The following is a 12312-nucleotide window of genomic DNA, read 5'->3' as shown; positions in this document are numbered from 1 at the left end:
TTGTCTGATGTTGGATGTGTCTGCACATGCTTTATCAGGTGGTATTCAAGAAAAACATCTCTAGAGACATAATAAAGCACAGTATAACTATGCGTCTTGCCAACATTAGCATATAATCTGAAATGTAAAATAAATATGAACAAATTTCATAATATGCAAATGTTAATGAGGTTCATGGAATGTTGGATTTGTTTAATGAATAGATTGATTTGAATGTATTTCATAGTTAAAATGTTAACCTAATTTGACATTATATTGGTTTCAAGAATACACATTTCTGAAAGGATTTGAAATAGTTTTAAAGAGATTGAAATAAAAAAAAATTATTTAATTAAATAAATAATTTTGGCATTTAAAATAGGTTTTCTGACAAAGTTTTTCCATAGTTCACTGCTTAATGAGAGTCCCGCTATCAGATTGTGCTTGAGCATTGATGTAATCAGAAGAAGATGCTGCCAGTATGATCATATTGTACATTTCGTGTCTATCCAAATGTAAATATAAATGTTTTACATGAAAGCCTATGAATACTAATAAGATCTTCTTGTCTGTCCACATTTCTCACTGACTTTTTAACCTGGCAGATAGGTGTGAGGAGCTTCTGTTACCATTAATGCAATCATGTTATGTTACCTCAAAAGAAATGTGTTAAAGTGTTAAGATGTACTTTAGAGGTAGGACGTCACACTTCTTGAGGGCCGTGCTAATTTGTCTAGACCTTTATTATTGTGGCATATGTGGGCTGGAAACAGTTCTTGGGAATCAGATTTGTGTTATGATAAAGCTGTGCTTGAAAGCGGCTCTGCTGCTCTGACTAATATGAATGTGAATGAGAGTGGCTGGAAGGCTGATCCCTGTCAGTATGAGACTCTAGATGAATATGGTGTTGATTTGTGCACTTCGACCTGGTTTATATTTTTATGTTTTAGTAGGAATAGATCAGTTATGGGTGTGGGGAATGGTGACTGATTTTGTATACGTGCATTTGTGTATGTCTGCATGGCTCTGGTCAGACAGCAGCATGTCGTCATCAGGGTGACATCCATGTAGTGAGAAAACAGGGCTGTAGCTGCGTGTTGCTGCGGTGACCTTATTTTTAGGCATAGTGAGTGGATGACCGCTGAACGTGAGCGGTTTGTCCTGCGGCATTCGCTGGCTCACTCAGTGACCACATAACCCATCTACTTATCTGTGCCAAGGCACATCACACAAACAGCACACTGCATAGAAAAAAGAACAGAAATGTGGAAACCATATTTAAGAAGAATATATTTCTATTCTTAGATTTTATATGATATATATTAAATATATAAACAACATATTTGTCTTAAATATATACATGTATGTGTTTGTTTGTATGTATATATACATAATAAACATACACATTATACACACATATATTATGTAAACAAAAACCTTTATTTTGGATTAGATTTTATCATGATTAATCATTTGGCAGCACCACTATGGAATACAAGAACCATCAATGAACAGACAGCAGTAATGTATGGAGATATATATATATATATATATATATATATATATATATATATATATATATATATATATATATATATATATATATATATATACACTACCGTTAACAAATTTGAGGTCAGTGAATTTTACATATATATTTGAAGTCTGCATGGCAGCATTTATTTGATTAAAAATATAGTAAAAACAGTTTACACTTTTAAAATAACTTAAAAAAAACATTGTAACATTTTAATAATCAATGATGAAAACAGTTGTGCTGTTTATTATTTTTGTGGAAACTTTTTTCAGGTTTCAGTTTTCTTAGATTATGTGAGTGTGTATGTATATATATATATATATATATATATATATATATATATATATATATATATATATATATATATATATATATATATATATATATATATATATAAAATCAGTGATGTCAAATGATTAATCACATTTAAAATAAATGTTTTTGTTTACATAATATATGTGTGTGTACTGTATATATTTATTATATATACAGTACAGACCAAAAGTTTGGAAACATTATTATTTTTAATGTTTTTGAAAGAAGTTTCTTCTGCTCATCAAGCCTGCATTTATTTGATATACATATATATATATATATATATATATATATATACATATATTCATATATATATATATATACATTATATATACAGAAATTCACTGGCGAGAAAACTTGAAAAGTACTACAATAGCAGGAAGGAAGATCGGGTTGTTGATGTTTGTCTGCCATTCTCGCTCTGGCTGCACAGGGTGGGTGAACACGCTGATGATGTATCCTGTCTGCGCGAACAGAGTGCACAGAGGTATGCAGATACATTATTTTACATGCAGGTCGGAAAGCCAGTTAAAATGCTCGGACCTAGCATTTTGATTGGACGAACGTTTATTGGTCCTACGCAATACACAGAATATATAAATACAGATATTTAGACTGCTTAAATTAATGATTTCTATCGGGAATGTAAAGAGACTTTCAACCAGCATAACAAAAAATGTTTCTGAAGACAATCACCAATTGCACCTTTAACACTATGTTCACCAGAAAAAGTATTGATGAATGAAATAGGAGTCAAATCTCTTCTACATCCCACCCTTAAAAGTGCCTGTTGCATCCCTGTCAGACAATTATCATTTTGAACTGTGGCACAGAACCAAAGTCCTGTTTTATTGTCAATCATTAATAAGGGATGTCAGAGATAGCTAGTTATATCTAAATAATTCCTTCATGTCAGCTTTCCTTCCTTGTAATTATTCATTAAGATTTAATTTCAGCTTTCACACGCACATGTACCTTTAACTGGTGCAAACCTGCAAAATCAAAGCAGTCTTCAGACAAATGAAAAGGATGACCTACATGTGACTGCCACGTTCTCCTCTGCAGAGTCAAATACAGCTTCTGAGCGCTTTCCCCGGAGAACAAGAGTTCAACAGATTGTCAGATGCTCTTGCCTAAGTGTCTGTCCTGCAGTTGCTCTGCAGTTGTTCCGTGTCCTCTCGCCTTCCTCATCAAGTAAATGATGATGAGGAGCAGGAAGAGCAAAAACGTTGTAGCTAATTCGACACTTTAGCTGCATCCGAGACAGAGAGTTGGCAGAGTCCTTTTCCCTGCTCAGCACCTGAGCTCAGGGTCAGATCTGCACCTGGGCTGGGTGCTCAGTCACTGCTGGGAGATGGTAAGAGAGTTTAGAAAAGGCACAGGAAGTGGAGGGTGTGGGTTTCCTGTTTGAGTGTAACATACAGTATACTGGCCTTACAGCTTTGTGCCTTTTACTGTTTTTTAAATGGTTTTGAAATAAGTTTCTCATCAAATGCAGTAACTACTCTAAGATACTATACTAGTATGATTTTGGATGAAGCTCATTTCTTAAGATATGGCGCAATGAGATTCCAGCTACGAGCAATTTGTGAGTTCACACTAAGACTGAAATGGGGCATGGCATGAAATGCTTAAAAGGGAATTTGAGGTGGGTATGCACTTAACTTGTTTGGGGAAATATGCGTTTCATATACATGAGGAAATGCTACGCAGGACCAGTGAGGTTTTATGTGAAGCTACCTGGCATTTCACCACAGAAACGAAAAAATAACAAGCTTTGGCGCATCACGTCTATAATAATCCTGAAACATAATCATCAAAGATACAAATACATGACCTCCCAGTTTGGGCTCTTGCAAACTAGTGTCGTCACAGTGGCACACTCGAAGAGGACCGCATATGTGAAGATATCTGAAAAACCAGGCCAAGCAGAGCAGCTCAAGTGAAGCTAAAGTGTGAATAAACACACCTCCTCTGAAAATGTTTTTGCACTCTTAGGACAGATGCATATTTTAAACCTTACGTGCACAAGCACAGACACATTCACTGGAGGAAAAGAAAAAATCTTAAAATGCACCGCTGGGGTGTCAGTTCTGAATTTTTTGCAGAACAAAATGCAAAGGCAAAATGGATGGCATGGAAAAGGCTCGCTCTCCGTCTGCCATGAGAGTGGGTCAGTTGTATCTACCGCTTCAAATAGTGCACAGGTCTTAATGTTAAGTGCTCAGAAGATAACACGCACTCCGGCGCTATCTCCTGCACTCATTAGAGAACTAAAGCAGATCACTGTCCTGGTTCCACACTGAGAGAGAGAGAATGTGAGAAATAAAGTCAATGCGGTCGCTCAGCTGGGGATAGGGAGGGGGGTAGAGGGATGAACATAAATCTGCTGCTGTCTTCATCCTGCTGTTCTCATCAAAGAGAAGAAGGGAAACAAAGAAGTGGGAGGGGACAAGGAAGGTATAGAAAGAAGGTATGAGAGAGAAAGAGTGGTGGAGGGAAAGGGAGGTCTGCATAACTGTCCTTGTAGGCTGCCAGTGTGAGATCATTGGTTGGCTGAGTGAGCAACATGACACGGTTTCAGCACAGGGAACTGGTTAATGCTCTAGTGTTTGTGTCACTGTTCACACGGGATAGATGTAAAGTTTAAAGTATTATGTGGCAAAGTGTTTTTATATTCGTATTTTTAATTCCAATACAAGTTCAGAGGCATCGATGAATGAGGTTATTCTTGTTCACTAAAACTAGAACTAAAACCACAAAAAAATAATACATTTTTGTTTAGTTTAAAATAACTAAAACTAAACAAACTAAAAAATATAAAATACTTATAATAAATACAATTTAAAACATATTTATAATAAATAATACTTATAATAAATAAAAAAAAATTTATATAGACATAAAAAAAAACTAATAAAACTGACAAAAGCACACAACATAAAAAAAAACTTTAATTACAATTAAGATGAAAACAGAAAATATACTAAATATACAAAAAGCCCAGTTAAAAAAAAAAGATATTTTTTTTTATAAATTAGTTGTATATATACATTTTTGTATGGTATATTAATGTAATTAATTGTAGATATATCTAGGACTATCTGTTCACCCAGTCAAATGCTAGCAAGTGGGGCCCTCCATTTAATGCAGAGTTCATATAAGGATAAAGTGGGAAAAACAGGCTGTGAAATTTTGAGAAGTTCAAATGGATTTAAAACAAATTCCCCTAATGAGTTTTCCTTTGGCCATTCATCTGTCTCTCCTCTTCTCTGGTCTTACTAGTTCTCTCAGAGCGTTTGCCATGAGTGTGTAATCCTCCAGACAATGAGTTACTTGACGTGAATACGTCACAACTCCAAAAGACCCGAAGAAAAACGATGTCTCCTTCACCCTCCTCCTTCCCGTATTTTTCTCCCTAAGATTATTACTTTCCTTAATCCTTCCTCCTGCTGCACTGAAGCACTGATCTTCAAGCCCATCAGCAGATTAAGTACAGATAAGGTGGAAGACACCTCCTTTGATAAACTAATAAAACTGTATTTATATGTGTGCGCATGCCTACCAAGTCAAACATGTCAGAGCAATTAAAGAGATCAGACAAACCGAGCACAACTTTCCCATGATACACTTCTCTTTACAACTGTTCACACAATTAAGAAAGGGCAAGACCTCTGCATTATATCCCTCAATGTATCACATACATTATATAAGGAGTCTTAAGTTGCTATAAACTAGATGAAGTTTCATACATTATGATCCCTCAACTGTTAGTTTAACCCGCAAAGCAACGTTCACTTTCTGCATTTCGATTTTTGACGTATTGCAGCTATTCCAGACACTTTGCATGTTTGTCTGAAATAGAATCCTTGCGTTTACTTTATATATATATATATATATATATATATATATATATATATATATATATATATATACAGTACAGACCAAAAGTTTGGACACACCTTCTCATTCAAAGAGTTTTCTTTATTTTCATGACTATGAAAATTGTAGAGTCACACTGAAGGCATCAAGGGCTATTTGACCAAGAAGGAGAGTGATGGAGTGCTGCGCCAGATGACCTGGCCTCCACAGTCACCGGACCTGAACCCAATCGAGATGGTTTAGGGGCGAGCTGGACCACAGACAGAAGGCAAAAGGGCCAACAAGTGCTAAGCATCTCTCGGGGAACTCCTTCAAGACTGTTGGAAGACCATTTCAGGTGACTACCTCTTGAAGCTCATCAAGAGAATGCCAAGAGTGTGCAAAGCAGAAGCAGAAGGTGGCTACTTTGAAGAACCTAGAATATGACATATTTTCAGTTGTTTCACACTTTTTTGTTATGTATATAATTCCATATATAATTCCACATGTGTTAATTCATAGTTTTGATGCCTTCAGTGTGAATCTACAATTTTTTGAATGAGGTATATATATATATATATATATATATATATATATATATATATATATATATATATATATATATATATATATATATATATATATATATATATATATTAAAAGCAATTTTATATCAAATTAAATATTTTTCAAATTTTTGATTACAGTAATTTACATTACATTAACTGAAATTAACATCAGTATAATATAATATAATATTTATTTTTTATTTTTACATTTATAGTTAAATAATTAGTTTGAAACCCCTGCAATATATCAAACATACTGAGCTGGTTGCAGGAACACACACAATATCCTGCAGCGCTCTGAGATTTCAGATGTCAATCGGAACTGAATGTGCTGCAGTTTTGTCAGAAATGCATTTTGTGCTGGTGCAGCGTTGCGTTGCAATGCTGCCTGTCGTACAACTACAGTCTCCGGCTCTTTAACTGCTGCAGTGAGCGTGTTTGTGTGTACGCCTATGTAGCCACTTATAAGAGTGCTGATTGTGTGCGATGATGGCGTGATTTAGTAGCTCTCTCCCTCTTTCTCAGTGGTTCAGCAGTGAGCAATGAGGATGACATTTCTGTCCTCTCCTCTCTGTGTGTCAGTTGCACACAGCTGCGATTATCCTGATGCTTGGGACTGGATTAGCAGGCTAGTGGTGGAGATTCCAGGGGGAAGGGATGGAATATCTCACATTAAAAAAAAAAAAACTCTGCTTCCCTTAAGATGAATACACTTGAGTATGAATGCAGACCAGGAATGCATTATGTATTATTAGCATCTGATGTGGCATGCTTTTTAAATGCATCCAGGGTCTCAAATACAGTATAGAATGAAAAATACAATTAATAAGTATTATGTCTGCATTAAAATCATTAATAGTAGTTAAAAGTATACTAGTATTTTTGTAGGTTTTAATGGCTCTCAGCCACTCTAAAAACAACCCAGTCCTTATATATTATATTTAACAATTTCTAAATATCTGTATAATATACACATATACACAAATTAGGAATAAATAAAAATAAAGTAAATAACAGATACATTTAGAAATAAATAAATTTAGTTTAGTCAATTAAACATGTCAATACAAAGTATATGATGGTGTTACAAAAATACAAAGTATAATATAATATAAATATAATATATAAATATGGAAAGTATTACTTAACTGCATTGAAAAAAAAAAAGTAAATAGGTCTGAAAGTTTGTATGTTTCATCAGTTGAACATGTCTTAATAAACTGTATGAATCTGAATCATGACAATTCCTGCTAGAAAATGGTGGAAAAATATAAAAAGGATAATCATGCACATACAAAAGGAATGCATGTAGTTAACAATGCATTAAAAAAAAAGATCAGAAATTAATATGCTTCTTCAGTTTAAAATATGACAATAAACACACTAGACACACTATAAAAATATAAATTATAAATATATAATATAATAAAATACAATATAATACAAAGTCAAGAATATATACTTCATAAATGTTACTGTGTGTTTATGTGAAGAATGACAAAAATCTAACCTTCACCTTGAGAATCAGTCAAAAACTATCAGTCCTGCAACACCACTAGTCTGAAAATATGATGCACATGGTGTATTCTCACACAGACACTAAATGTGTGTGTATGTGTGGAGGTCTTTTTAGGTCAGTTTCAGGAATTGAGTCTGGCATCTCGCTCTGATGAAAATATGTTTGTATGTGTGTCTAAGACTAGTACATCCCAGTCTTAGGGCTGTGTTATTTGGTTAGGTTAAAGGTAATCCATTCACTCAAAAGAGGATTGAAATGTCGATCTGGTTTTGATGACTTAGATTCAGACCATTGTGTATTCTGTAGTCTGTAGTCAAAGATTTAGTGTACTGGATTTAGTGTGTCCGAGCTGTAAGTAGCCAATGGAATATTCTGGAGATTAATTTCATTATTATCAAGAGGAGAGGAGCACATAATTCTCCCTCGTTTTGTCAGGTCATTATGAGGTCTCTCCAGGCTGTGGCCTACATCTCCATTTGCAATCAAAAACAGCTAGGGTAAAAATAAAAATGAAGAGCAAGGTTTGATTTTATATATGTGTGAAAAAATAAATAAATAAAACGCCTAAATTAATAACTAAAACTAACTAATCTAATAAGTTTAAAAATCTAGTAAACAATATAATTAAATAAATACAATTACTTGTTTAAATATAATATATAATACATATATAAAACTAAATTAAAATCTAATAAAGATTTTTTTTTAACTACATAAACATAAAAAAGAGTAAAAATGAGCAACAAAATTACTAAAATGTGAACTTGAAAAACAAAATATAATTCAAATTATCAAAAAAAAAAAGCACAGTAAAGATATGATTCTAAAATAATTCGATTGTGATTTGTGATTTTTTTTCAAGACAGTCAAGAATCAATGACATTTCTTGATAATGACATCCACACTGGACAAAGATGTATATTCATTCGCTCGCTCGCTCTTTTACTTGCTCATTCATTCATTCATTCAATTATATGCATAATAACAGCATTCAGGTTTGGGAAAACATGAGGATGAGTAAATAATGACTACAAATAATGATCATTTTTGGATGTACTGTCTCTTTAAGAAAACTTTGAACTTAAAATATTGCAGTCTGGATGACAGTGAAGAGAAAAGGATGCATGAGAAGAGGAAGTTGAGGTCGGGGTCCCGGGAAGATTGAGAGACAGAAAGAAGAGAACGAATGAACCGTTTGGAACATGGGGAGAAAGAGATGGAAAAGTGCATGAGAGTTGTTATCTCTCTCTCTCTGTTGCTCTGTGTCCTGCTGCCTGTCCATATGGCTGCGTATGTGTGAGAGAGAATAAAAACGAAAGAGGAAATTGGGAGCAAGGTGACTGACACATGCCATCATTCATATAACGGGATGGTTGGATTAAACAATAACTTCTGGATTGCTGTTATTGTGGCTGCAAGGTTCATGTGTGAGACTCGGCTTATGACCTCAGACCACAGACTGCTGCTTTATCTCTAACAGGAAAGCCTGTTTTAATTAACATCTGCCTAAGCCCTTTAACGAAGGAACAGACAAGACCATTGTGTTGCATCTCTTTCTCTCTGCACACATACACACACTGCATAGCACTCTGCAATACTAAGTAATATTATCATATTAACAGACTGTGTCATTTACTATATGATACTATATAAAGGCCTTCTGTAGCGAATCAATGCTTTTTATATATGCATTTAACGTTTGTTTACAGGAGCAACGTTATAACATAATATTTAGTGGAAGTTAGAGAAAGGGGTTTATAACATTTAAAAAAATAGGTATTTTTCTTAAAAAAAAAAAAAGTGTCAATTCCCTACAGGATGCCTTTATTCACCCCCCGGGGCCATGTTAGGCACGTTTTACTATGGATGGATGTGCTTTGTTGCATTTCTTTTGGACTGTTGAACAGAAACACCCATCCACTGCCATTATGAATCTTGGAAGAGCAGGGACAATTTTTTGTACGTATAACTTCGACTGGATTTATCTGAAAGAATACATTTTTCTCACTTAAGTAAATTTAACTGTGAAATTTTTTTAGAAAACAAGACTTGAGATTAAGCCATTTTACTTCTCAAGTAAACATTTGTTGTTGTTTTTTTGCTTTTCGGAGACAAGTATTTGTATGGTGCAGAACAAAACAAAACAAAAATCAATGACCCTTCATGAACTTCCCATGTACTTTTCCTCTCTATCCTCTAAGAGACGAGTAAAACTTTATTAGCTATGCAACTCACTTAGGAGACACTTCTTTGCAACTTTATAAATGATGTAAGCATTTTAGACTGACAGACTCAAACCAAGGGGGAAGATCCTGAACTGAACTAACACTGTCCCAACTGAGCTGACCACTGGTTGGTCTCCATTGAGCCCCTGTGTTACATAATATAAGGAGATGAAGTTTCCCTCTCAGCTAATCACACTAATTGCTTTTGATGGCCACATGAGAGGCCAAGAGTGCCTTTCATTTACTATACAGTTCTTACCATTTAACAGTAAATGAATCTGTCTGTCTGTCTGTCTGTCTGTCTGTCTGTATGTATCAGGGTTAGGTTATATAAGAGAGGTAGTTGTCATCATAGAAAACTCCTAAGCCACAATTTTATCTTGACACACTGTCAATTTACCAGTGTGAGACAGCATTTGAGATCTTTCATCAGCACTGTAACAGAGCTTGATTGAAAGCAGCCGTTGTTCTTTTAGACCAGTTATTAAGTTTGCACACCTGAGGCACTCCAATCAGTGGTCAGCAGTAAGTGAGATATATACGGCCAGTGTTAAGCTCTCTGCCACACATACCTTTTCTCGCTTTCTCTTTCTTAAGGCGTCTATGAGGATGAAGACAGGCATGAATACTAAGACAAAATGCTTTATTTTAAACCAGGTCCCCAAGGCATGGCATCTCTCTTGGTGCTGTACACACCTTTTTGCTTGTATGTGTCCACCCATTGATTTATCTCTTCACAGCCGGCCCTTAGAGAGAGAGCTCTGCTCCAGCAGCCGCCATAATGCTGTCATCATTCACTTTGCAATTGTTTGAGATGACTTTATTGTTTCCTTGTTATTATACAATATTTACCCAACTGTTTAGCATTGATGAAATTAACCAATCACAAGTGTGCAACTGGGAAGTCTCTATCTATCTATCTATCTATCTATCTATCTATCTATCTATCTATCTATCTATCTATCTATCTATCTATCTATCTATCTATCTGTCTGTCTGTCTGTCTGTCTGTCTGTCTGTCTGTCTGTCTGTCTGTCTGTCTGTCTGTCTGTCTGTCTGTCTGTCTGTCTGTCTGTCCGTCTGTCTGTCTGTATATCTATCTGTCTGTCTGTATATCTATCTATCTATCTGTCTGTCTGTATATCTATCTGTCTGTCTGTCTGTCTGTCTGTCTGTCTGTCTGTCTGTCTATCTGTCTATCTATCTATCTATCTATCTATCTATCTATCTATCTATCTATCTATCTATCTATCTATCTATCTATCTATCTATCTAGCTACATACCTACCTACCTTCCTCTGGGTAGCCCCATACACGCTGGAACCTTATTGGTCCAAAATTAAAAACGTGTGCATTGTTTACTTGTGTGTCTACTCATGGGCTGCTGGTTTATTGGTTTGTCAGTGTGTCTGTGTGTAAAGACATAGCTTTAGCACATGATTCGTTTTGTAAGATAACAAATCTCATTTCAAAGGAGATGCATTTTATATTCTAGTCTTTGTATTTGTTTCCCATGCTTCCTTGGGCAGACATGTTTGTTTGTTGGTCTGCTCTTTCGACAGTGCAGCATAATATATCAGCTACACCAGAACACAGACTCACAAAGATCAAGTCCAAATATACCCTCTTGCAACAAAGTAATTATCCAGTCTCCTCTACTTGACTTTGCTTTCCTAATTGGCACATACAGTAGATGATGGCACATTCATTGTATGGTAATGTATCTTGCTGACCTAGCTGTCGGTGTGTGTGTGTTCTCACAGGTGTAAAGGAGCGTCACACTATGGGCTCTCCGCAGAGAGAAAGCGGCGTTCTCAGGAGGGAGACTGTACAGACAGCACCTCAGAGCTCACTGTGGCAGCACTGCCCGGGGAGGGATGCCCCTCCTCTGCTATCGCCCTCCTATCAGACGACCCTGGCCTGGTTAATCCCGCCTATGAGCCCAGTATGGAAGATAACAGCCAATCTGGGAGCACCACCAGCCTGGCAGCACGTAGTGGTTCGAGGAAGAGTGAGTGTGAGTGCACACATCATGTATTTGTCACATACACAAAACTGTAGTTTCCATTGATGTATGGTTTATTAGGATCATAAAATATTTGTCTGAGATACATCTATTTGGAAATCTGGAATCCTAGGGTGCAAAAAAAATCTGATGAATTCTTAGCAATGCATATTACTAATTATAAATTACAACCCGAATTCCGGAAAAGTTGGGACGTTTTTTAAATTTTAATAAAATGAAAACTAAAAGACTTTCAAATCACATGAGCTAATATTTTATTCACAATAGAACATAGATAACAT

At 35.3% G+C, this 12312-nt stretch overlaps 1 protein-coding gene across 5 annotated transcripts in view; it reads left to right on the top strand.

Moving 5' to 3' along the window:
- The window catches only part of lnx1 (ligand of numb-protein X 1), a 39041-nt gene that overhangs the window by 11049 nt on the left and 15680 nt on the right, over window positions 1–12312 (top strand). For 3 of the 5 annotated variants that reach the window (XM_059512952.1, XM_059512956.1, XM_059512954.1), the window contains one exon: window positions 11769–12022. In XM_059512952.1, the coding sequence (XP_059368935.1) occupies window positions 11769–12022 (254 nt within the window). The remainder of the gene's footprint in view (window positions 1–11768; window positions 12023–12312) is intronic. The other 2 variants (XM_059512953.1, XM_059512955.1) reach the window with 1 other exon arrangement.

The sequence above is a fragment of the Carassius carassius genome, chromosome 27, assembly GCF_963082965.1.
Source record: "Carassius carassius chromosome 27, fCarCar2.1, whole genome shotgun sequence".
In the NCBI taxonomy this organism is placed as follows: Eukaryota; Metazoa; Chordata; class Actinopteri; order Cypriniformes; family Cyprinidae; genus Carassius; species Carassius carassius.
This window is presented reverse-complemented; position numbering and strand designations above follow the sequence as displayed.